The sequence below is a fragment of the Ranitomeya imitator genome, chromosome 4 (genome assembly GCF_032444005.1).
Source record: "Ranitomeya imitator isolate aRanImi1 chromosome 4, aRanImi1.pri, whole genome shotgun sequence".
Taxonomy (NCBI): Eukaryota; Metazoa; Chordata; class Amphibia; order Anura; family Dendrobatidae; genus Ranitomeya; species Ranitomeya imitator.
Genome location: NC_091285.1, coordinates 569,140,733 through 569,168,489, shown reverse-complemented (window position 1 = coordinate 569,168,489; position 27,757 = coordinate 569,140,733). Strand labels below are relative to the sequence as shown.

General features: G+C 42.1%; 1 protein-coding gene across 2 annotated transcripts in view; it reads left to right on the top strand.

Moving 5' to 3' along the window:
• Positions 1 to 27,757, top strand: part of ADAMTS17 (ADAM metallopeptidase with thrombospondin type 1 motif 17) — a 434,783-nt gene that overhangs the window by 332,927 nt on the left and 74,099 nt on the right. For both annotated transcript variants that reach the window (XM_069766309.1, XM_069766308.1), the window contains 3 exons: positions 1,186 to 1,266; positions 6,040 to 6,197; positions 15,667 to 15,826. In XM_069766309.1, the coding sequence (XP_069622410.1) occupies positions 1,186 to 1,266; positions 6,040 to 6,197; positions 15,667 to 15,826 (399 nt within the window). The remainder of the gene's footprint in view (positions 1 to 1,185; positions 1,267 to 6,039; positions 6,198 to 15,666; positions 15,827 to 27,757) is intronic.

Here is a 27,757-nt window from a genome sequence, read left to right as displayed (position 1 = left end):
AGGTCAGTGAGGGATCAGTGACCTGTCAGCATTCTGCATTGTGAATACCTAAGCAGAGCACCACATGAAGACCCCCACAGGCCGCCCCGGAGCACGGGCATATCATTAACTCAAAACTGAAAATAAAGATTAAACAACAACAACAAGATGGATTTCATCAACAAAGCTATCATTTTAATCAGAATAAAGGCGCTGACCCGACAGTGTCTGTAGGTTACTCTGCACAATCCTGCTGACAGGTTCCTTGTAAAGCTAGTTTTCTAAGTAATAAAGCAGTCATATATATAGATATAGATAGATAGAATAAATGAGATAGAGGTCCTGTAGATATTTAATGTCACAAGTCCCCTACATATAATAAACTAGCACCCTTTCATGTGGCACTAAATAGTGTTTATTCTTATTAAACCTATTAAATAATCCAATCTTGCCTTGCGGAGGCGTGTACTAAGGAGGACAGAGAATGAACTTCAATCCAATATTGCGGCCAGCATTCAGCCAGCGGGTAAGGAAAGGGTGAATCAAACACCCGAAAACTCCGCCCATATGACCGAAAAACGGTCCCGCCAAATTTAGGTGACAGGTTCCCTTTAATAACAGCTCACAGCTGTCTGCATTTTTTTTTCTCGCACCCATTGAGTTGCATTGGGGAGTATTGTCCGATATACGCGGCCAGTCACAGCATGTTGGGATTTTTTCTCAGTCCGATCCAAGCTGAGAAAAAAATTGCAGATGATCACTAAATCAGTGACTAACATCAGTCAGTGTGAAATCCGATTTTTTTTTTTTTATTTTTTTTTTATCAGATTGCACTTGTCCAATTTATATGCAGATGAGTATGAGCCCTTAGTGCAGGGAACTGAGATTAGTGACCACACTGAAAAATGAAAACAGCCAAAACACTGGAGTGAGTGGGTGCTTTAATTAGGATGCACTCGCAAATTTCCTAAGGTCTTTTGTAGATTATACCTGTATGAGAACTATAAAATTATCTCTAAAGGTGAACCTACACTTTAGGCATTTCATATCTTGTTGTAACCATTATGCATGCTCCTTGTATCACTTAGTGTATATTTACTGTTTCTTATTTTAGGTGTTCCTGTATTCCTATCCGTTTCCTTATTTCAAAATTATACACTGCTTTCCACATTCATTTCTTTTGCTCACTGTATTTATTCATTCCAGGTTATATAGAAGCCGCTATCATCCCTGCAGGAGCCAGAAGGATACGTGTTGTAGAAGATAAGCCAGCACATAGTTTTCTGGGTAAAATAAGCTGATTTCTGTTCATCTACAACAGAAGCAGATTTGATATTTCTACATTGGTATCCATATCCCAAGTACAGTCCTATAATGCACCTTGTGGTAGCAGCATGGCATAGTAATAAAAAAAAAAATAACTAGAAGAGGCTTTGTAGCAAGATGTTGGGATTTGCTTGGGAGCAGTGGAACCATAATAAAGCAAATATGACAGGGACACATGTTAACAATTATTCGCCACACATTAACCCATTTCATGTGTCCACCGGATTACCAGACCTATCATCAAATGTCATACAAAACCGAACCAAAAAAAAGATGATAGAAGGTCAAATTTGAAAAAAATCCATATCAATTTTATTAATAAACAATGAATCAAGTACTAAAATTGCATAACACCTAATTGGGGAAGAAGGTGAAATAGAGCGACATATTCACATAGTGTAATACATAATAAGCGACGCCATTGTTCTCTTCAACATATTCATTAATGATCTGGTAGAAGGTTTACACAGTAAAATATCGATATTTGCAGATGATACAAAACTATGTAAAGCAGTTAATACAAGAGAAGATAGTATTCTGCTACAGATGGATCTGGATAAGTTGGAAACTTGGGCTGAAAGGTGGCAGATGAGGTTTAACAATGATAAATGTAAGGTTATACACATGGGAAGAGGGAATCAATATCACCATTACACACTGAACGGGAAACCACTGGGTAAATCTGACAGGGAGAAGGACTTGGGGATCCTAGTTAATGATAAACTTACCTGGAGCAGCCAGTGCCAGGCAGCAGCTGCCAAGGCAAACAGGATCATGGGGTGCATTAAAAGAGGTCTGGATACACATGATGAGAGCATTATACTGCCTCTGTACAAATCCCTAGTTAGACCGCACATGGAGTACTGTGTCCAGTTTTGGGCACCGGTGCTCAGGAAGGATATAATGGAACTAGAGAGAGTACAAAGGAGGGCAACAAAATTAATAAAGGGGATGGGAGAACTACAATACCCAGATAGATTAGCGAAATTAGGATTATTTAGTCTAGAAAAAAGACGACTGAGGGGCGATCTAATAACCATGTATAAGTATATAAGGGGACAATACAAATATCTCGCTGAGGATCTGTTTATACCAAGGAAGGTGACGGGCACAAGGGGGCATTCTTTGCGTCTGGAGGAGAGAAGGTTTTTCCACCAACATAGAAGAGGATTCTTTACTGTTAGGGCAGTGAGAATCTGGAATTGCTTGCCTGAGGAGGTGGTGATGGCGAACTCAGTCGAGGGGTTCAAGAGAGGCCTGGATGTCTTCCTGGAGCAGAACAATATTGTATCATACAATTATTAGGTTCTGTAGAAGGACGTAGATCTGGGGATTTATTATGATGGAATATAGGCTGAACTGGATGGACAAATGTCTTTTTTCGGCCTTACTAACTATGTTACTATGTTACTATTGTCTGGACCAACAGCTTACCTAGGTGGTATAACCATAGGGTAATCCCATTAGTACCCCGCTACCAGCCACAGTTCGTAAAGCATAACTTGGCAATTTTGCCACATAATAAAGTATCTTCCAATCACTACTAGCTGGTGCAATGATAAAAACCACGCCCCTATATATATCTCATAAATTAAATAACACCACCACAGAATCCCCTAAGCGGGAAAAGGACCGTGCCTAACAGGGACCATATAATCAGGTCACCCATATTTACCTATCGGTGGTTACCAGAGATGCAGGGACTAAGCCGGAGTCCAGGCGAGCGTGTCCGCCCCGACGCGCGTTTTGGACCTCTCCTTCCTCAAGGGGCCTGACGGAACTAATGCCAGCCCATCTTAAATACTACTGCACGAACGCTCATAGTGAATCGCATCACCGGAAGTTGCGCTCCTGACCCGGAAGTGACGCGCCACGCCGCCGAGGCAACCGCAGCAACAACCAGCGCCGGCGTCACAGGGCAGAGAAGTTAATAAGACTAAACCCCCATGTAAAGACACTGACCACGGGCAGCCGCAGCGGTGACAGGGCGGCGGGCGCGTACAGGGTAGGGATGACAACTTCATCACTAAACACAATCTATACCCAATGGAAATATATAAAAGAGCAGTGACACATACAAAAACACATAATATATAAAGGAGGAGCTAATCGGAGGCAACTTAATATGGCATACAAAGAATATAAAAATACAAAAGCGGAATTACACATGTATATAAAGATCTGCCACAATCCCATATGTACCACCAACAAACTTGTGCAATACACATATTTGTCTGGTATATGACAATAAAAGATGCACAACAATCAGGTTCAAGCACTGTATGCAATCCAATACATTATGCAATATGATTTAATTACCCAATGGTTATACCACCTAGGTAAGCTGTTGGTCCAGACAATGGCGTCGTTTATTATGTATTACACTATGTGAATATGTCGCCCTATTTCACCTTCTTCCCCAATTTGGTGTTATGCAATTTTAGTACTTGATTCATTGTTTATTAATAAAATTTATATGGATTTTTTTCAAATCTGACCTTCTACCGTCTTTTTTTGGGGGTTCGGTTTTAGAGCAGTAGAAGTCTGAATGAATGGTTCTAGAAGTGTACTGTTGTATCTCGTAATCCTGGGGGTTAATTGATGGGGCACAGACTGTGTTATATTTCATCTATGCAGACGCCCCTATGACTGAAAGCTGGCGGCTCCTGGGAGTAAATAAGTTCATTTTCTCCCAGAAGCTGCATTTTAAGTAAGGTGGCCGGCAGCATTATGATGCTATTTACCTGCTGATTAATCCTATACCATACACCTGCAGGTAAATAGTATTTTCCAATGTGACTGCATTACCTGTGAAAGCCTTTGCTACCCAAACTCCTCCTCTCAAATGCCCCCCTATAGATGTCTGTGTTGACAGGGGTGGGATGCTGCGATAACCGACCTCAGTGATTATCTATTGTAAGAATTGTATGTTGGAAAAAAATGTAATCAACAATGGCTAATTAATGCTTTAACCCCTTCTTGATGTAGAGCGTTCATGTACGTTATATGTTGGGTGTATGGAGTGTGCACAGGAGCAGTGCCTGCACCATACACAGTGGATGCCAGCTGTGTTACACAGCCAATATTGTCCTTGTACAGCAGCAGCCACCAGAGCCACCTCTGATCACTACTGGGTGTTGCACTATTTCAGTTGCCCATCAGTTTCACTGTGGCATGATCACGGCGTGCCAATGGGTTGCCACGATAGCCATTTGCCTGCTGAAAGGGCTGCCATTATGGCATTGATTTTGCCATAGCCAGAATAGTCTGTCTTATCAAGATATGAAATTATTTAATCCCTACAGAAAATGTGGTAATCAAATAGTCAGAATTGCTTTTGTCACCCCCCAAAATTGACATTTAATAACAAGCAATCAAAATGTTGTATGTACCCCAAAATAACACTAATAATAAAATCAAGTCTTCTCTCAAGAAACAGCCCTCACACAGTTCCAGCGACAGAAAATTGAAAACATTACAATTTCAGAATTTTTACACAACTTAAATAGGAAAAAATAAAAACTTACTGTAATTGTACTGACCTGTAATTGCACAGGAGGGAAGAAGATAAAACAAAATAAGCATGACTTACCTATGGAAGTCTCTGCAGCTTCAGCTGCTGTTCTCTGCTGCTCCAAGGAAATCTTTGTTGACAGGGCTGCAGTGGTATTGTACCATCTATGAAAAATGACCACAGCGACCAATGATTGAGGTATTCATCCTTATTTTGTTTTTTTAAAGCATTGACCCCCACTGAGACACCAAGCACTGGTAAGAACAGAGGAGACACCGCTCTGGTGAAGGACTGCATCCTTTTAACTGTTTTTCCCCTGAACAGGAGCGCCCTGGTCAAGTGCATTGTAGAGTACTGCCGGCAGCCCCATTCTAGTGCACCTCTGTGCTGGAGAAATCTATCAGGGGACACAGCACCACACCAGTGCTATGTCACCTTCGTAGTATCTGTCAGGAATGAACCCCCACTGATCATAATGTTATGGAATCTCCTAGCAATACGCTATCCATTTATGAGATGGGAAAATCCTTTAAGAGTTTACTGGGTGCTATTTGCATAGTATAAACAACTATGAAACTTTATATAGAAATCTTCTAAACGTAGCTGGTGGTTGGTCTCTCTATATCAGGTTTGACTGCTATAAATTTATACTAAAACATATATCATTTTTAGGTCCAGCACATAATGCTGGCCCTAAAGCCTGCATGGTGTATAACAGGCATTAATTTTAGAGCAGGCTTCAATAAATATTGTAAAGGTTATCTTAGGTTTTTGATGGAGATAGAAAGAATTCCTCATCATAACATCACATCCCACGCTGAAATGTGTGCGGGCACCAGCAGTAGGGTCTGCAACAGCCAAGGAAAATACAATGTTTGCTAACGGACAAGTTAGGGATGTAGAAAGTAATTTGATGCTTGTAGCACATGGGCCATAGGTAGCAGAAAAGAAGAGAACTTGGCAGAGAAAGTGATGGAAAAACTGCAAAATGAGAAAAGAGAATGGAGGAATTTGAGAGACCATTCTGGGGAGCAAAGAGCAGATAGAGGGGATAATATAGAAATAGGCGCATGTGCAAAGGAGGAGCCCAGAGCTCAATTGTCACTTTACATGATGGAAAATATTTCCTACAGATCCTAGATAAAGGAAATGTACCTGGTTCCGACATTTTATCCTGCAAGTGTATCGTTCCTGATTTACCTTGTGCTTAACTCTTTCAGCACTGAAAGACTCTATTAAGAAGTCCATCAACAGCGATTGGAAAATTGAGCTTCCTGGTGAGTTTCAAATCGCAGGGACCACCATCCGTTATGTACGTCGAGGACTATGGGAGAAGATGTCTGCCAAAGGACCTACTAAAACCCCTTTGCATCTGATGGTAATATATCAATATTTAGTCATTTCTTTATGCGATTTTAGACATTCATTGAGTATTTTATGTCCATTTCATGCTCTGGGATGAAGAGCATGCTACATTTCTCTGTGCCATAGAAATGCTTTTTAGTAGTGCTGATTTGGCCATTAGTTAGCAGTTGAATGATCTCTTCTATTAGACCCATTACCGTTACTTTTCTACTATGATGACTGCAGCACTATATTATAATGTTAGGTCTACATTTTAGATAATTGGGTGTACAATGTGTAATGTTCTCCCCGTGTTTGTGTGGGTTTCCTCTGGGTTCTCCGGTTTCCTCCCACACTCCAAAGACATACTGATAGGGAATTTAGATTGTGAGCCCCATCGGGGACAGCGATGATAATGTGTGTAAAGCGCTACAGAATATGTTATGCAAATTGCCTCTTCAGAGAAAAAGAGGACTTAAACTCTATAGCGCCACCAGTTGGAAGTAGCGATCCTACAAGTCACAGTCAACTCTTTAACGAGTCGTGTTTTATGACTTAGGATAAAAGCCAAATTAGTATCGCAGACACGGTGTTTCGGGCTGTTGGCCCTCGTCAGTGCGAAGCATGAGAACTAATTTGGCTAGGTGAGAGGCTCTGGACTGGGGTATAAGGGGTATCGTTTCTCCTTATGGAGAGTGACATACCATCTCTGGCTTGTCAAGGTAAAGAGGCTTATTCGCCGTGCAATGCTCCTCTGGGAAATATAATAAATTATATTATTATTATATTTCCCAGAGGAGCATTGCACGGCGAATAAGCCTCATTACCTTGACAAACGCAGAATATGTTAGCGCTATATAAAAATAAAGATTATTTATTATTATTATGTTTAATTCAGGTCAGTGATTTCCTTGGGGACACCTAAAAGAGCATATGGAAAGCAAATAATAACTAGGTGGGCATAGTCATTCATTTGCATAGTGCTTTCCTAATATTTCAGCTCAGGAAGGGAATTTGCTGAAAGAAGGGAATTTATCAAGAGATTTATGTCAATTTTTGGTGTTAAAAGTAAAAGAAAATGCCTAATGTTTGCACCCTCCTCCCCAATTATTTCATTTTGAGCTTTTCTCACCACTTTACAAAAGTGCCTGGAGCACTGGGTGAGTGTTTAAATGAAGCAGAGGGGCCTCCATGGCCCAATGTATCTAATATAATTTACTCCAAGATTCGGCATAAATTATAGAGCAAATCTACATCTGCTCAGTCAATAAACACCACTTTAAAGGGAACCAGCAGATATGCATTGTCCGGACCACAGGCAGCATGTATCAGACACTGGTTACATCATTTCGGTCAGGTACTGACTGGGGACTGTGCCGCTCAGGTGACTAGTCCAGGTGGCCATCGGCTTCTCCCTGTACCTCTTGAATGACAGGTTTTCCATTAGGTGAGTAGGCTTATAAATGCCTCCTCTGGTTCGGTCAGTATGTATTATCTGTCCGGAGAAGTCAAGAGACTTCAGAGGGACTGAGTCAGCGTGTCAGCTAGAAGTATCCCGATCTGCACATTTACTCCCATCCTTTTTTTTTTTTTTTCAAATGGATGGATAGCTTAACATTCTGGCAGATTTCTGTCACATTGCGTTCCCCCAGTCCATTATATGACTACGTTACACCGCAGCATAATGCGGTGTAACGTAGTCCGCTAGTGTCGCCATTGACTCCAATGTCGGATGCATTGCCGTTGTGGGCGTGCGCTAGCCATGTGCCGTCATTGAGTGACGGACCCTGGGACGCGGGCTGCAGAGTTTCCGGGTCCGTCACTGCTAGCGCAGATAGAGCTAGCAGCTGCTCTATCTGCGCTAGCGATGTGCCAAAGTCAGCACTTGCGTTACAGCAGCCCGTTTAACATATGTGTTGAACGGGCTGCTGTAACATAATGTGAACCTAACTCCGACAGAAATCTGCCAGAATGTTAAGCTATCCATCCATTTGAAAAAAAAAAACAAAAACGGAACCTTTTCATTATTTGTGTTTCTTTTCAAATCACTTTTATTTTTATATCTTTGTCTTCTATTCAGTTACATTTTCTGCAAAATATTCTTCATTTTGCACTCACAATTGAGAACATAAGAAGTAAAACAGTCCAACATGTATAACATAGCATAAAATAATTAAAAAAGCACAAATTAAAATAAGATTTTGTCGCAAATCAAAAATAGGCAAACAAAAACACTAAAAACCAGACAAAAGCAAGATACAAATGCAATAATAAATTGGACCCAAAGTTTCATTACCAGCAGCTCTACAGTAAACTTCAATTGAACTGAGACAGCTTTACTTCTGCAGCATGGGAGAAGTGAAGGGACAATGAAGCTGGTCGGCACAGATCCTGCAAGTGGCGCACACTCCTTACCTAGGCAACCGGCCACTCTGAGACTGTAGTGTGTCCGGTAAACAAGGCCAAGAGCTGTACACTGTAGAATTAAAATCTCTCTTTTTTTGTCTTATGCAAGCAGTTTGCAATTTTACCCATTTAAGAACTTGAGACAACCGCCTTAAAGAGAACTAGTCATGTTGAATAATGCTATTAACCTGCAGATATAGGGTTAGCTAACAGAGTGTCACCTGAGAGAAAATGATTATTCCTCCAGGCAGCCGCCTGCTTTCAGTCATATTGGTGTGCCGATGCAGCTACAGCTGAAGCGTTGCAGAGCAAGCTGTCATTCAAAGTGCTGGGGTGTGGTAACTGCCACCATTCACAGTATAGTGAGCAGTACCTGTAGCCATGCCGTGACCCTGTATGACTGAAAGTTGGCGGCTTCCAGGAGGAAGAAAGTTCATTTTCTCCCTGGTGGCGCCACCCTTTCAGTTTAACCCTGCATCTCCAGTTTAATAGCATTATCTGATGTGACAGGTTTCCTTTCAAGCTCTCTGGATTCACAATGTAGTGACGCAAAGTATAAAATAAGACCGTCGACAATCGTTTTCATTAAAAACAAATGTTTCAATGACAGCATCTCTACATTGGTCTTCAAATGTTCTAAAAATGAATCAATCACTCACCACCTACAGATCAAACTCAGAATACACAGACAAATGGTGGATCCCAACTCAGGCGGTTTCCTGCACGATCACCTTTTCAAAAATAATACACCTCAAACCGGTTTTATTCCGATGCTGTTTGAAGGGTGCACAAGGATTACAATCATGGTATGTGACCCTGGGTTTCACCTCACTTTGGGCATATACCACAAACAAGTAGAAAGTAAGGCGCAGCCCAGGTTCAGGCAGGAATCTGCATGCAACCAGATTTTATACCAGGAAAGCAATTGATATTTTTAATATTGTATATGTGTGCATTAAAAAAACTTTCTTGAATATTGTAACCCTATGGTGGATGGCCACACTGTGTGCGTACTTAGCACAGCATTAGAGTAACACCGGTTTGGAGGTGGATGACTGAATATCTAGATATGTTATTGTACAAAAAACACTTGGAATTGAGATCCACCATTTTTCTGTGTACTCGGAGTTTGATCTGGAAGTAGTGAGTGAACAGCTGAATTGTTGAACATTTCAAGCTTAGTGTAGAGACACTGGTATCTGATCTCTGACCAGAGGCAAAGCATGAGAGAACACTTAGTTTGGACCAGTGGCATGACCATGCTTGTGGTTCAATCTCAAGTTTCCCTGCAAAGCAGGAAGCCTGGACCTAAGAGTTGTGTTCTCCAGCAGAAAACATGAGACAACTCCTTTAACCATACTGCATACTGTAGTCTTTCGTGTTGTCCACATATGAGTAGCCTACTTATAATGTACATGAGGGCCGCCCGCTCACAGCGTATAACACGGCCGTTTGCTATCCGATAGCACACAAGGATATCGTTGCAGTCAGAACTTTTCTGGATGGTCCAGTGTTTAACTGGGCAAATATCCCAGTATAGACAAAGCTTTTTGCTGCTTTTAACTAGCGCATCAGAAAATCATTTCCATGAACAGGCAGACTTTCAGAGTGGGAGTTGACACCCAACAGCACCTCACATAGGAAATGGGCGGCCTGAAAAACATAATCAAAAAGAGGACCGAAAAGGGAGGCTGTGAATAGAAAGCTGTCTAAACAATGTAGGGGAAGGCGCAGCACTTTGCTAAAAGCCTGGAGCTTTTGTTAGCAGCATCAGAAAACAATTACAGAACCACAACAGCACAAAGCTGATCCAAAACTGCCTGTTATGGAGTTACATTGACAATGGATATGCAGCATTGTGAAGAGATTGCAGACTCATTTTTCTGCAGTAACTACACCCAGCAATAAACATGGTCTTCGGTTTCCGGAATTTCATAAATTGATTGTACTGGATTTGAAAAAAAAAGGATTTGAAGAGATTGAAATGAAAAGGATCACCTCTTTTATAAAGCAGGAGGCAGATACCACAGGATCCAGCTGTGAACACAGCTTACTTCCTCTCCCACCCTACACAATGACTTCCAAATATCACAGAGCATTCCCTCAACACTCTCACATTAATTGGTTGTTTTCCCACTGAGTGTCCTCGTGTCCATGTGGCTAATATAAAATGTATCCTAGCAGCTGATCAAGCGACATGACCTGTAACCATGTAAAGGAAAAATAATGACTATTTTATATATTTAACCCCTTAATGACCGCCAATACGTCTTTTAACTGACCTGAGATATAAGAGACTAGCCTCCCCATACATGTGACAATCCAGCAGCTGTCGGCTGTCCACTATAGCTGACAACTTGCTGTATCAGCCACGATCAGTGTTTGCACTGTCCAAATCTGTTTAACCCCTTAGATGCTGCTGTCCTTTGTGACTACATCATTATAAATGGTTAACAGAGTGTGGGGGCTTCCTATTTATCCCAATTGGTGCCCTCCGATCATGATTGTGTGGTCCTGATGTTTGCCATGACAATTCATGACCAAATAGCGGCCTTACAGTCTGACGGCTGTTGTAACCTGTTCAGAAGTTAGAGACATTTAGGTGGTAAAAATACACATTTTCATTTCTGTCATACCACTTTGCATTAATCCTGTAAAGCACCTGAAGGGTTAATAAACTACCTGACTGCAGTTTTCAATATGTCAGGGGGTGCTGTTTTTAAAATGGTATCACTTTTGGGGGTTTCCCAATATAGGGGTCCACTAAAGGCACTTTAAACATGGATAGGTCTCTAAAAACATACATTTTGTAAATTTCCTTGAAAAAATGAAAAATTACTGCTACATTTTTAATCCTCCTAAAATGTTAACAAAATAAAATAACATTTTACAAATGGTGCTGAAGTAAAGCAGACATGTGGGAAATGTTATTTATTAATGGTTTCCTGTGGTATGACCATCTGGATTAAAGGGATAATCATCCAAAGTTAGAAAATTGCTAATTTTTTAACATTGTTCTCAAATTTCTGATAATTTTTATAAATAAACACAAAACATATCAACCTAAATTTACCATTTTCATAAAGTATAATGTGTCACGAAAAAACAATCTCAAAATCACTGGGATTTGTTGAAGTATTCCAGAGTTATTACCACATAAATTGACACTGGTCAGATTTCAAAAATTTGGCTCCGTCACTAAGGGGTTAATATTGTGTAATATATATACATACACGCACACACGCACGTACGCACAGTAGCATATCATCTCTAAAAGGCCTAAAGTTAAAGATGACACATTTCATATATATGTTTTCATCTTTTGCATTTTAAAAATCACAAAAAGGAAAATGGGTCGATGCAAAATGTTTGGGCACCCTGCATGGTTAATATCTAGTACTTACTTTTAAAAGGTAGTTTTAAGTTTTATCACAGCTTGTAAACGCTTTTTGTAGTTAGACAAGAGTCTTTCAATACTTGTTTGAGAGATTTTCATCCATTCCTCCTTGGAAAATTCTTCCAGTTCTGTGAGATTCCTGGGTCGTCTTGCATGCACTGCTATTTTGAGGTCTAGCCACAGTTTTTCAATGATGTTCAGATCAAGATCTACCCTCACCTACTGTCTCCTCACCCATCCTTTGTAGATTATGAGCCCTTGCGCGCATTGTTCTCTCTCCTCCTGTACCAGTCGAAACTTGTATTGTTTAAGATTATTGTACTTGTTTTTTATTATAAATACAACACCAAATCAAACTTGACTCACAATTGATCAATACATGGGATATCACCCTATAATACTATTGAGACCTACTCCAAAAAATAAGATGAAAAAACAACAATACAGAAACAATATAATAAAAATATGAAAATGTATTAATAATATTAAAATACACATATAGCATATAAAAGGGGACAACCAAACAACAGAATATGAAAAACCCGAGTGCATTAATTGGAGTGGGTACATGGACACAGTCATGGACTGATGTATTTATCAAAAAAACCTCATTACATATAGCCTATATATATATTTGCAAAACAAGGGGTGTCACTCCTTGAAAAAGCCATTACCAGGCAAAACGTGCGTTGGAGGAAACAGGAAATTATTGGGTATGGACTTTATAATGTTAGAAGACACTTCTTTTACTCTATCACCTATGCCTTCTTGATCTTTGTAAGCATGTTTGCAAATCCACAAATATGAAGGCCATATTTCTGCAGGAGTCTCTAAACAGAAGTACAATGTACCACAACTCCAGAGTCTTCTAAATTTTTCTGAAGGTCTTTTGCAGTCAAGCAGGGGTTCTGATTTGCCTCTCTAGCAATCCTACAAGCTCCTCTCTTTTGGTCTTCCAAAACTGTTAACTGCCATTTCTTAATTAAATTTCAAACTGAGGAAAGGGCAACTTGAAAACACTTTGCTATCTTCTTATAGCTTTCTCCTGCTTTGTGGGCCTCAACCATTTTCTGTAAAGTATGTTAAGCTCATGATGGTCACTGAAATAACCCACCGGTGGTAAAGCTTGAGCATTTGCTGGTTTCTCCAATGATTTATTATTAAACTTTGAGGTACTTTGGGGACTTAAGAAAAGTTTTCTCATTGACATAACTTCAAAAACTATAAAGCTGGCATCTATAGTAGTGTTTTGAATTGTCATACTCTGTGCTTTTCAGAACTATTCACTGTTATGGAGATGGAGCTCCTGAGTGCTGCCTCTCTCTTCTGAGACACCATGTGACAGATCATGCTACTGGCTTTTCATACAAGCCAGTCTTCTGATAACTGCTCCTCCATGCAGCGACGGATCAGGGGGCATGACTTTCTCATTGCTTGCAATGCAATCCAACCCTCTGACCAAGCCTTATTGGTGTGCGGGTTTGTAATATCTCATCGTTTGTGCAATGGCTGGGTGACTCGTGTGAAAATAGAGTGGTAAAGTTTCATGAGGTGGGAAACTACCAAGAGAATACACTATAGGTTTATTGCAGTCTCCAGTTGTATCTGGAGGGAAGCTATGAGTATCACAGAAAAGCTGTGAGGAAGCAGGCATAGATCACAGGGAGAGTCAACCTGGCAGAGAACAAATGATGGATGACCTTACAAATCTGCAAACACATCAGCCTTCGTCAGGTAACTGTTTTGTATAACAAGCAGTGAGAAAACCACATCCCCTGATTGATGATTGATGGAACAATCTGCTATCAGGAGGCTGGTTTGTATAAAAAGCCTGTATCAAGCCATGCCCCCTAATATGTGACTTAGCGTCTGCGTCCCAGGAGAGGGAGGACTTAGGAACAGTGTGTAATAACTCTGCTGACATCACTACATGGCCTTCCTTTCCTCACACACCATCTTACTCACTGCTCCAGGTCATGTTGTCTTCTGTCTGTTGCCAGCTCCATATTCTGTGTCTCTGCTTTCTCCATGCTTCCTAGCTGTGTGCATAGGGGGGCGGCGCCAAAACTCTCTGGTTCTTATAGGAATCAGGTGCACCTGTCTAATCTGTTCATGACCAATTACCAAGAGGCCTTCAGTATTTAGGGCAGCTCCACCCTGTGGACTGCGCCTGTGCAATGTGTAAACTCAGTTAGTGTTTAGCTTCTGAGCTGCCAGGCCTTGCTCTGTTTTCCTCTTTCTCTGGAGGTTCAACTCCTAGCTTTGCCTTGATCTTGTCTGTCTGCCAGGAGGCTGTATATCTTGGCCTCAGTGTTTCTGTTCTAGCCTTGCCTTGTTCTTGTTGTCCACCCTCCAGGAGGCAGAATATCCTGGTCCCTGTGTCTTCTTGTACCTTGTATTGTTACATTACCTTGTCTGAACTTTGTCCTACCTCTGTCTCCTTTTCTGTGGCTTCTTTCCCTGCTGTGTCTTTCCTTGTGTTCTCTGTTTGCTTATGCTCCACACTCTTGCGGCTCTTGTGGTTTTGCCTGTGCTCCGCTCTCTTGCAGCTTTACCTCTGCTCTGCACTCCTGCGGTTCTTCTCCGTTCCACTCTGCTCCTGCTGCTGCAGATATCTCTTGCTGCAGCTCCTCTCCGCATTCCTTGTGGTTCCGCTCTACTTAGCTTCTGCTTCTGCAGTAATCTCTTGCTGCAGCTCCTCTCCGCATTCCTTGCAGTTCTACAACTCCTATCCGCAGCCTTGCGGTTTTCTTCCTGTGTGAACAGGTCCCAACCTGTTCCTTCATACTTCATATCTGTACCTGCACCTCCTGTGTGAACAGGTCCCTACCTGTTCCTTCATACACCACACCAACTTGCCCTGTGTATCAGCTGTGCCTGCCAGCTTTGTGTCTCTGCCGTGCCTGCCAGCTTTGTGTCTCTGCTGTGCCTGCCAGCCCTGTGTCTCTCCCGTGCCTGTCAGCTCTGTTTCCCTGTTGTGCCTGCCAGCCCTGTGTCTCTGTTGTGCCTTCCAGCCCTGTTTCTCTGTTGTGCCTGCCAGCCCTGTGTTTCTGTTGTTCCTGCCAACCCTGTGTCTCTGCCATGCCTGCCAGCCCTGTCTCTGCCGTGCCTGCCAGCCCTGTGTCTCTGCCTTTCCTGCCAGCCCTGTGTCTCTGCCGTTCCTGCCAGACCTGTGTCTCTGCCGTTCCTGCCAGTCCTATGTCTCTGCCAGCCCTGTATCTCAGCCATGCCAGCCTACTCGTCTGAGTTTCATCCGTGCTCATCTGCTAGTCCTGCCTGATGCCCGCACCTGTCCTAGTGTTCCTGTTCTCCAAGTGGGATCAGCAGCCACAGCCAGACACCACCCTGGAGTAGCAACTGGCAGCTGCCTGCCGCACAAACCTGACCTCACCATCAGAGGCTCCAGTGAAAACCAAGGCAGCTGTCATAGTCACGCCCCTTCCAGGGTAGTCTGGTTCATGGCACAGTGGGGCCATAAACCCCCTTGGCTTACGCCCATCAGTCAGGTGTCTCTGTCCCAGTGAATAGTTCTTAATAGAACATACTGTAACACACTACTGCGGATGTGAGCGTTATAGTTTTTGAGGTTATGGTAATGTGAATAAATCTTTTTCTCTACGGATTACCCCTTTTATAATTTATCGAAACACAGTGCATGCACATCAATATAATATCTTGCTTTCTTTTGAAATGCGATTAGGTCTTGCTCTTCCACGATCAGAACTATGGCATACATTATGAATATACCATCCCAGTGAACCAGTCAGCAGAACAGACAACTGAGGTGGAGAGACAACCAGACCCACTGTACATGTGGACACACAGCAGTTGGGAAGGGTGCAGTGTGCAGTGCGGAGGAGGTAAGGTCACAATGATTCTTGATGGCAAATCAGATAAGAATATAATGCCACAGTGTTAAAAGGGTGAACCGGTTTTATGGTATATGTTCAGTCACTGTATGTGACTGCATACTTGGGAATCCTCACTTTGCACTGACGTCTTCATGACTTAGAGGTTTTCCAGCATTAGGCTACAAGTCTGCTGTCACTTCGTGTGCATTGTGAAGATTCCCGGTACCTGCACCAGGAATGGGCCATCATGTGATCGCAAGTGTACGATTTGCATGGTTCTGACCACATTCCAACTAGACTGTGTCCGCGCTTGCTTAATGCAAGTTGGCATGTGCCCACATTTATGCAAATCACGTACTTACCGTAACGCTTCTGGCGCTGGCACCAGAGAATCCTCATAGCGCGCACAAAGTGTAGCGGCAAACTTGTAGCCTAATGCGGGAAAACTCTTTCAAGCCATTAAAGTGAATTTAAGTCATAATAAGACCTCAGTGCCAGCTACAGTAGCCCACTGTAATAATAGCCTGATAATGTTTAAGAGAAATTGACAGACCAGAGTTCAAGATGTTCAAGAGGAACATAAGTGTATGCAGATATACTGGCAGGTGTTACTTTGGATTGTAATACTAATGGTTTTTGGACATTTGTGTTTGTATGTAGCGCATATAGTTCGGTCTAGCAAGACCATGATTGGTTCAAATGCTATATATACGGTAAGAATGCTTTAAAAATAAAAGTATTAATGGTTTATTATCAGTTAACAAAAGGCAAAGTGAACGAAAAAAGAGAAATCTAAATCACATGAATATTTGGGGTGACCACCTCTTGAATTTTAATGCAAGGGTCAGAGCGCACTACATAGATAATCAATCTTAATGCAACATGGGTGCTACATAAAGTACTTAAACATGAAGATTGTGTCAAAAAGAGAAAAAAAGAGGACTAATTAATAATATGCACACCAGAATCATAGAAAAACATATCAATATTTATTAGAAAACAACATGGACAGCAATAAAAACATCTAAATGGAAACACTCACTGCCATCACCATCTGGGGAATATAACCTGCAAAATATGCACGGGGTGCTATATATTTCGGTATCCATGATCCTGTCAAAAGATACAGAGCAAGTATGGCAACAAAGTAGCCAGGACAAAGAGATAAATATATATTCATGTGATAAATCAGTGTGTGATACATTGCATCCTGTGCAGTCAGTCCTATACAATAAATTGCAAAAAAAAGCCACATGCAAGAGTTAGAAGGGGGGGGGGGGGGGGAATGCATCTTATAGGGCCATCTTACCCATAGTACGCCGTGTGGAAATGTGCAACAGCTGACAAATAATAACCCAATGGGTGCCAAGATGTAAGAAAAAATGGGAGGAGTAAAGAGAGGAAAAAATGTTCCAAAGGAACAGCATGAACACTGAACAATGGTATACCATGAGCCCAGATGCCTAATGGAGACAGGAGACAGGCTTAAGGGGTGAGGCGAGAGCTCATGGGCTCATGGTATACCATTGTTCAGTGTTCATGCTGTTACTTTGGAACATTTTTTCCTCTCTTTACTCCCCCCCATTTTTTCTTACATCTTGGCACCCATTGGGTTATTATTTGATTGCAGGGGAGCACCAGTGTATGCCTATTTGAGGCTTTCTGGCACATGCTTGTAGCCCGCATATTTATATATCTATCTTGGTATTGCCATCATCCTGGCTAAACAGCATGCTGATATAGCACTTTATATTGTTATATACCAAACACTGAATTGCAGTAATTTGCTAGATTATCTGTCAGTGTGCGACTACAGGTTTACGTATGCATTTGTTTCGGCCTTTATATATTCATGTATGTCATATTTGAGGCTTTCTGGCACATGCTTGTACCCCACATTTATATACCTATCCTGGTACTACCATCATCTTGGCGAAACAGCATGCTGATATAACACTTCACATTGTTATATACCAAACACTGAATTGCAGTAATTTTATTGCTAGATTATCTGTCAGTGTACGACTACAGGTTTACATATGCATTTGTTTCGGCCTTTATATATTCATGTATGTCATATTGGACCGTTACATGTTTAGACAGGACACATCTTGTATATACATATAGCACTTTATCTATGCAGTGTTGTTATTTCATGATATTTGTGCTTAGGGGTGGTGACTTATGGTTCTGTATTCAGACCTTTTTAAATGGTTTTATATGTTTGTCATGTTCTTTCAGGTGTAATTAAACATTTTTTGATATTTTCACATATTTTATGGGTGTGCATACCATTATTGGTCAAGTCTTTTTTCTTTTGTGTTTATAGGGCTCTCCAAATGCGACATGGCATCTGCTAATTATTCCAGCAAATTTTACATTAAAAAGTCAAATGGTGCCCCTTCACTTCCAAGCCCTGCCGTGCACCGAAAAGGATGTTTTCCTCCACATATTGGGAATCTTAGCACTCAAAGAGAAATTGCACAACAAATTGTAATGAGCAATTTCTCCTTTTACCCTTATGAAAATGCAAAATTTGAATTTAAAAAAGATTTATTTGGGAAAAATATGATTTTTTTTATTTTCACGGCTCTACGTTATAAACGTCTGTGAAGCACCTGTGGGTTCAAGGTACTCAATACACATCTAGATAAGTTCCCTAAAGGGTCTAGTTTCCAAAATGGTGTGAGTTGTGGGGGGTTTTCTGTTTAGTTACATCAGGAGCTCTCTAAACATGACATGGCCTACGCTAATTATGCCAGCAAATTTTACATTCAAAAGTGAAAAGGTGCTCCTTCCCTTCCAAGCTCTGCTGTGTGCCTAATCAGTAGATTTCCCCCACATATGGAGTATCGACATCATCAGGAGTAATTGCACAACAAACTATATGTTCCATTTTCTCCTGTTACCCTTGCGAAAGTAAGAAAAACTTAGATCTAAAGGAAAGTTTTTGTGAAAGAAAAATAAATGTTTATTTTTTCCTTCCACATTCCATTAATTCCTGTGAAGCACCTAAACGGTTAATAAACTTCTTGAATGTAGTTTTGAGAACCTTGAGAGGTGCAGTTTTTAGAATGGTGTCACTTTTGGGTATTATCTGTCATATAGGCCCCTAAAAGTCACTTCAAATGTGAGTTGGTCCCTAAAAAAAAGTTTGGCAAATTTTGTTGTAAAAATGAGAAATTGGTGGTCAACTTTTAACCCTCATAACATCCTAACAAAAAAAAAAAAATCATGTTCTAAAAATTGTGCTGATGTAAAGTAGACATACAGGAAATGTAATTTATTAACTATTTTGTGCGATATGACTTTCTGGTTTTAGGGCATAAAAATTAAGTTTGAAAATTGCAAAATTTTCGCCAATATTCCCTTTTTTTCACAAATAAACACAAGTCATATGAAATTTTTTAGCAAAAAGTACAATATGTCATGAGAAAACAATCTCAGAATCAGTGGAATCCATTAAAGCTTTCCAGAGTTATGACTTCATAAAGTGGCAGTGGTCAGAATTGTAAAAAATGGTCTGGTCAGGAAAGTGGAAACAGGCTTCGGGGTGAAGGGGTTAAATGATGTGAAGAAGGCTGGAGCATCCACCTGTATGGTAAAAACAGCGACATGTAAATCATGCTTAGTCCAGCGTCACACTAGACAGTTTTACGGACGTATGAGAGGCGCAAAAACAACGCATTGCACACGGACCAATGATTCACTATGGGGCAGCTCCTATCTGCCATATATTTCTCAGCCGTATTTTAAGGGTTGAGAAAATCGCAGCATGCTGCATTTGTCAGCGTATTGCGCTATTGGGTGAGAAAAATACGGATTACACACGGACCATCAGTGTGACTTGCGAGAAATACGCAGCGGTGTTCTATAGAAAAGCCAGCAATTCAGTGCGGTGTACAGTAAAATCACACTGATAGAATAGATAGAATAAATGTCTACACATAGTATAGGTAGATAGAGATATATATATATATCTACTATATAATTGTCTAAGGGTCACTTCCGTCTGTCTGTCTGACCTTCGGTCTGTCACGGTTATTCATTCGCTGATTGGTCTCGCCAGCTGCCTGTCATGGCTGCCGCGACCAATCAGCGACGGGCACAGTCCGGAAGAAAATGGCCGTTCCTTACTCCCCGCAGTGTCCCCGGCGATCCGCTCCATTATCTCCGCTCTTTGCAGTCACTGTCCCCGGCGCCCGCTCCATGCTCCCCGCAGTCACTGTCCCCGGCGCCCGCTCCATACGCCCCTCCGGTCACCGCTAACACAAGGTTAATGCCGGCGGTAACGGACCGCGTTATGCCGCGGGTAACGCACTCCGTTACCGCCGCTATTAACCCTGTGTGTCCCCAACCTTTTACTATTGATGCTGCCTATGCGGCATCAATAGTAAAAAAGTAATGTTAAAAATAGTAAAAAAAACAAAAAACCTGCTATACTCACCCTCCGTTTTCGGCTCGCGCCTGCCGCCATCTTCCTTTCACAGCGATGCATTGCGAAATTACCCAAAAGACCTAGCGGTCACGAGAGACCGCTAAGTCATCTGGGTAATTTCGCAAAGCATCCTGGGAACGGAAGATGGCGGCAGCCGCGTGCCCATCGGCACAGCGCCATTGGATCCCAGGAGGCAGAGAGACGGAACGCTGAGGAGCAGCGACCAGAATGGTGAGTATGTTAAACTACAAGGGGCCCTCGGATCGTTAGGCGAGTATGTTTATTTTTTATTTTTTAACCTGTGACATACGTGACTGGGCAATATCCTAAGTAGCTGGGCAATATATTACGTCGCTGGGCAATACACTACGTGACTGGGCAATATACTATGTGGCTGGGCAATATACTACGTCGCTGGGCAATATACTACGTGACTGGGCAATATTCTACGTGGCTGGGTAATATACTACGTCGCTGGGCAATATACTACGTGACTGGGCAATATACTACGTCACTGGGCAATATACTACGTGGCTCTGTGCTGTATACTACGTCACTGGGCAATATACTACGTGACTGGGCAATATACTACGTCACTATGCAATATACTACGTGGCTGGGCAATATACTACGTCACTGTGCAATATACTACGTGGCTCTGTGCTGTATACTACGTCGCTGTGCAATATACTACGTTACTCTGCTGTATACTACGTCGCTGCGCAATATACTACGTGGCTGGGCAATATACTACGTGGCTGGGCAATATACTACGTGGCTGGGCAATATACTACGTGGCTTGGCAATATACTACGTGGCTGGGCAATATACTACGTGGCTGGGCAATATACTACGTGACTGGGCAATATACTACGTCGCTGGGCAATATAGTACGTGGCTGAGCAATATAGTACATGGCGTAGTATATTGCACAGCCCACGTAGTATATTGCCCAGCCACGTAGTATATTGCCCAGTGATGTAGTATATTGCCCAGCCACATAGTATATTGCCCAGTTACATAGTATATTGCGTAGTGACGTAGTATATTGCGCAGCCACGTAGTATATTGCCCAGCTACGTAGTATATTGCCCAGCCAGGTTTGTCACAGTATAAAAAATCAACATATACTCACCTTTCCGAGGGCCCTTGTAGTCCACGGCAGCTTCCGGTCCCAGGGTTGGTATGAGCACAGGACCTGTGATGACGTCGCGGTCACATGACCGTCACGTCATGGCAGGTCCTTCTCCCATACCATCTTTGCCACCGGAACCTGCAACGGAAGATGGCTGCCGGCGCGAGCGACTACGGAGGGTGAGTATAGCAGTTTTTTTTTTTATTATTATTTTTAACATTACATTTCTTACTATTGATGCCGCATAGGCAGCGTCAATAGTAAAAAGTTTGGGACACACAGGGTTAATAGCGGCGGTAACGGAGTGCGTTACCCGTGGCATAACGCGGTTTGTTACCGCCGGCATTAACCCTGTTTTAGCGGTGACCGGAGAGGGAGTATGCGGGCGACAGGCACTGACTGCGGGGAGTAAGGAGCAGCCATTTTCTTCGGACTGTGCCCGTCGCTGATTGGTCGCGGCAGCCATGACAGGCAGCTGGCGAGACCAATCATCGAATGAATAACCGTGACAGAAAGACAGACAGACGGAATTGACGGGTATTCTAGAATATGGATGTCCACGTAGTATATTGCCCAGCGACGTAGTATATTGTCCAGCCACGTAGTATATTGCCCAGTCACGTAGTATTTTGCCCAGCGACGTAGTATATTGCCCAGCCACGTAGTATATTGCCCAGCCACGTAGTATATTGCCCAGCGACGTAGTATATTGCCCAGCACAGAGCCACGTAGTATAGAGACTAAAAAAAATAAAAATAAAAAATAAACATATACTCACCTTCCGAAGGGCCGTTGAAGTCCTGCTATACTCACATCCGCCGCCTTTCTCGCTCCTCGCGACGCTCCCGGGACCACTTCCTTGCAAGCGGCAGCTTCCGGTCCCAGGGCTGGTGTGAGCAGTACCTGTGATGACGTCGCGGTCACATAACCGTGACGTCACGGCAGGTCCTTGTCGCACACTAGCCCTGGGACCGGAAGCTGCCGCTTGCAATGGAGCGGTCCCGGGAGCGTCGCAAGGAGCAGGAAATGCGGCGGATGGCGAGTATAGCAGGTTTTGGTTTTTTTTATTATTATTTTTATCATGACATATTTTTACTATTGATGCTGCGTAGGCAGCATCAATAGTAAATAGTTGGGGACACACAGGGTTAATAGCAGCGGTAATGAAGTGCGTTACACCGCGGGCCGTTACCGCTGCCACTAACCCTGTGTGAGCGGTGAGTGGAGGGGATTATTGAGCGGGCGCCGGGCAGTGAGTTCAGGGGAGTAGGGGAGGGACTAATCGGACTGTGCCCGTTGCTGATTGGTCGCGGCAGCCATGACAGGCAGCTGCCGAGACCAATCAGCGAATGAATAACTGTGACAGAAGGACAGACAGACGGAAGAGACCCTTAGACAATTATATAATAGATAGACAATTATATAGTAAAGATATATATATAAGGGTCACTTCCGTCTCTGTCTGTCCTTCTGTCTGTCACGGATATTCATTGGTTGCGGCCTCTGTCTGTCATGGAAATCTAAGTCGCTGATTGGTCACGGCAATACAGCCACGACCAATCAGCGACGGGCACAGTCCGGAAGAAAATGGCCGCTCCTTACTCCCCGCAGTCAGTGCCCGGCGCCCGCATACTCCCCTCCAGTCACCGCTCACACAGGGTTAATGTCGGCGGTAACGGACCGCATTATGCCGCGGGTAACACACTCTGTAACCGCTGCTATTAACCCTGTGTGTCCCCAACTTTTTACTATTGATGCTGCCTATGCGGCATCAGACAACCGCAACAACCAAGACCTGGAATGCCAAAAGGAGTTGAACCACACAGAAGATAAATATAAAATAGCCTTTATTACAGTGAGTGGCAAAAAAGTTATATATACATAAAAATTACATTAAAAAAATACAATAAAAAACAAGTACGCGATTTAATTTCAGGACAATAGAAAAAAATATTTTTTTTTAAAATATATAATAATATATGGTGACCTCCAATCCCGGTTAGTACAGATAGAAACCTGATTAAAAAATAAAAAATAAAAATAAAATAAAAATTGTAGAAAGTGTACTCCTAAATATCAACTCAAGAAAACGCATTAAAGTGCATAAGTGCAAAAATGCTATATGATGGGCTAAAAAATGAAAAAACCACAATTAAAGAAAAATATATATAACCCAATTCTAAGAGTGACAAAATATAGTGCTAAATATAGGAATCCAACCTTGTGCCACATATGTTAATGTGTGGAACCACAAAGCATAAAAGCACACAGCTATAGTATATAGTATGCCATGATTTTTTCTGTGCTATAGTATGTACACAATGAGTGCTGACGAAGGAAAGTGTTTTCCGAAACGCGCGTCGGGGTGCGCGGTGTCAGGACCTGGCGTCTCTCCCTACAGGTAGTTTACAGATTGAATACTTATTTTCTTTTTTCTTTTTTCTGCACCTTGCACTTTTTTGGTGTGATTACTTTGCAGCGGTGTGCTGCCTTCACGAGTGGCTCTGCACTCATTGTGTACATACTATAGCACAGAAAAAATCATGGCATACTATATACTATAGCTGTGTGCTTTTATGCTTTGTGGTTCCACACATTAACATATGTGGCACAAGGTTGGATTCCTATATTTAGCACTATATTTTGTCACTCTTAGAATTGGGTTATATATATTTTTCTTTAATTGTGGTTTATTCATTTTTTAGCCCATCATATAGCATTTTTGCACTTATGCACTTTAGTGCGTTTTCTTGAGTTGATATTTAGGAGTACACTTTCTACAATTTTTATTTTATTTTTATTTTTTATTTTTTAATCAGGTTTCTATCTGTACTAACCGGGATTGGAGGTCACCATATATTATTATATATTTTTTTAAAGAAATATTTTTTTCTATTGTCCTGAAATTAAATCGCGTACTTGTTTTTTATTGTATTTTTTTAATGTAATTTTTATGTATATATAACTTTTTTGCCACTCACTGTAATAAAGGCTATTTTATATTTATCTTCTGTGTGGTTCAACTCCTTTTGGCATTCCAGGTCTTGGTTGTTGCGGTTGTCTCGTACTCTAGTGTTTAGTCACTACTTCACAGAGCCGAGGAGAGGGAGGCCATTCACAGAGCCGAGGAGAGGGAGGCCATTCACAGAGCCGAGGAGAGGGAGGCCATTCACAGAGCCGAGGACAGAGCTCAGGGGATGGCCTTGCTGGAGAGGCAGATCGCTTTGGAAGCAGCTAGAACCTCCAGACAGACTCTAACCCCAACACCCACCATGAGGGAACTCCCCAGAGTGTCCCGCAAAGACTTCAAGCCCTTTAATGAGGCTGCAGGCAACATTGAGGGCTTCTTCCAGGACTTTGAGCATCAGTGTCGATTAATGGAAGTCCCGGAAAGGGAGCGAGTCCGACATCTGGTGGGGCTCTTAGAGGGTGGAGCTGCCGCAGCCTATAGAACTATGGACCCTCGGGGGAACTGTGAGTACTGAGGACTCACAGTACTCGGGGGAACTGAGGGGCGATCTAATAACCATGTATAAGTATATAAGGGGACAATACAAATATCTCGCTGAGGATCTGTTTATACCAAGGAAGGTGACGGGCACAAGGGGGCATTCTTTGCGTCTGGCGGAGAGAAGGTTTTTCCACCAACATAGAAGAGGATTCTTTACTGTTAGGGCAGTGAGAATCTGGAATTGCTTGCCTGAGGAGGTGGTGATGGCGAACTCAGTCGAGGGGTTCAAGAGAGGCCTGGATGTCTTCCTGGAGCAGAACAATATTGTATCATACAATTATTAGGTTCTGTAGAAGGACGTAGATCTGGGGATTTATTATGATGGAATATAGGCTGAACTGGATGGACAAATGTCTTTTTTCGGCCTTACTAACTATGTTACTATGTTACTATGTTACTATGTTACTTCCTCACAGAGCACTGATACACAATATATATCTTTTCTATATATTTTTTTAGATCTACGGTATATTATTATTGTTTTATTCTTTATTGGTGCATCTGTGTGTTCTAACATAAATCTATGCGGCATCAGTAGTTAAAAAATGTAATGTTAAAAATAATTAAAAAAAACCTGCTATACTTACCCTCCGTAGTCCGCCGAGTCGCGCGGCCTCCGCCATCTTCCGTTCTCGGCGATGCATTGCGAAATTACCCAGAAGACTTAGCGGTCTCGCGAGACCGCTAAGTCATCTGGGTAATTTCGCAATGCATCCTGGGAACGGAAGGTGGCACCAGCCGTGCGCGTATCGCCGGAGCTTCGGTGGATCCCAGGGGGTGAGTATATAACTATTTTTTATTTTAATTATTTTTTTTAACAGGGATATGGTGCCCACACTGCTGTATACTATGTGGGCTGTGTTAGATACCGCGTGGCTGCTATATACTACATAGGCAGTGTTATATACTATGTGGGCTGTGTTATGTACTGCGTAGGCTGTTCTATATATTATGTGCCCACTGTTATATACTACGTGGGCAGTGTTATATACTACATAGGCACTGTTATATACTATGTGTGCTGTGTTATGTACTGCGTGAGCTGTGCTATATATTACGTGGCCACTGTTATATACTGCGTGGGCAGTGTGATATACTACATGGCTGCTATATACTGCGTGGGCTGTGCTATATATTACGTGGCCAGTGTTATATACTGCGTGCCCTATGTTATATACTACGTCGCCTGTGTTATATACTGTGTGGCTGCTATATACTGCGTGGGCTGTGTTATATAGTACGTGGCTGTGTTATATACTGCGTGGCCACTGTTATATATTGCGTGGCCTGTATTAACGCATCGGGTATTCTACAATATGTATGTATATAGCAGCCACATAGTATATAGCACAGGCCACGTAGTATTTGTCTGCTATATACTACATGGCTCCTATATACTACGTGGCCTGTGCTATATACTATGTGGCTGCTACAGTATATATATTCATAAATACATATTCTAGAATACCCGATGCGTTAGAATCGGGCCACCATCTAGTATGTGTGTATATATATATATATATATATATATATATATATATATATATATATATATATATTTTATATTTAATACAGAGCTAGATATCTCCTTATCAAACCAGATAGGATATGAGGCGCAGTTTACATACATACATTTCAAATCCCTTATTTTTTTTTACATATTCCTCACTAATAATGTTTGAAGTGTCTGTGTGTAAAATTTGGGAGCTCTAGGTGTTAAAATAAAGGGTTAAATCACGGAAAAAAACTGGCGTGGGCTCCCGCGCAATTTTCTCCGCCAGAGTGGGAAAGCTAGTGACTGAGGGCAGATATTAGTAGCCTAGAGAGGGACCATGGTTATTGCCACCCACCCCCCGCTAAAAACATCTGTCCCCAGCCACCCCAGAAAAGGCACATCTGTAAGATGCGCCTATTCTGGCACTTAGCCTCTCTCTTCCCACTCCAGAGTAGCGATGGGATATGGGGTAATAAAGGGTTAATGTCACCTTGCTAATCTAAGGTGACATTAAGCCTGGTTAATAATTGGAGAGATGTCAATAAGACACTTATCCATTACTAGATTGTGGCCCGATTCTAACGCATCGGGTATTCTAGAATATTCGTCGCCATGGCAATCATTATGACATCTACGTCGATACTGTGCCCGTCGCTGAATCAGAAACGTGAGATGTCTACGTCCTTTATGACATCATCGTCGCTGTGCCCGTTGCTGATTGGTCGAGGCCTGGCGGCCTTGACCAATCAGAGACGCGGGATTTCCAGGACAGACAGACAGACAGAAAGACAGACAGACGGAAAAACCCTTAGACAATTATATATATAGATTATTCCAATAGTAGTAAGGGTTAATAATACACACACACATTATGAATAAAGTATTTTAATGAAATAAATACACACATGGGGTTTTAAAATCTTCATTGTATGCTTAATCCACCTGAAGACCCTCGTTCTGTAAAAAAATAAAATAAAATAAATCAACAATATCCCATACCTGTCCGTCGTATAGTCATGTCCCACGCTGTAAATCCATCTGAAAGGGTTAAATAATTTTACAACCAGGAGCCTGCTAATGCAGCTGTTGCTCCTGGTTGTAAAAACTGGGGAATGAATGGAATGCAGGGTAATGTAGCTTCGTAAACTTACGGTGATGCGCCCCCTGGTGGTATAAACTCAAATGAACTGTAGTGTGGGAAAATATTCAGAAAAATTCATAAGTTCATAACCAGGCTTAATGTCACCTTCCATTAGCAAGGTGACATTAACCCTTTATTACCCCATATCCCACCGCTACAGGGGAGTGGGAAGAGAGAAGCTAAGTGCTAGAATAGGCGCATCTTACAGATGTGTCTTTTC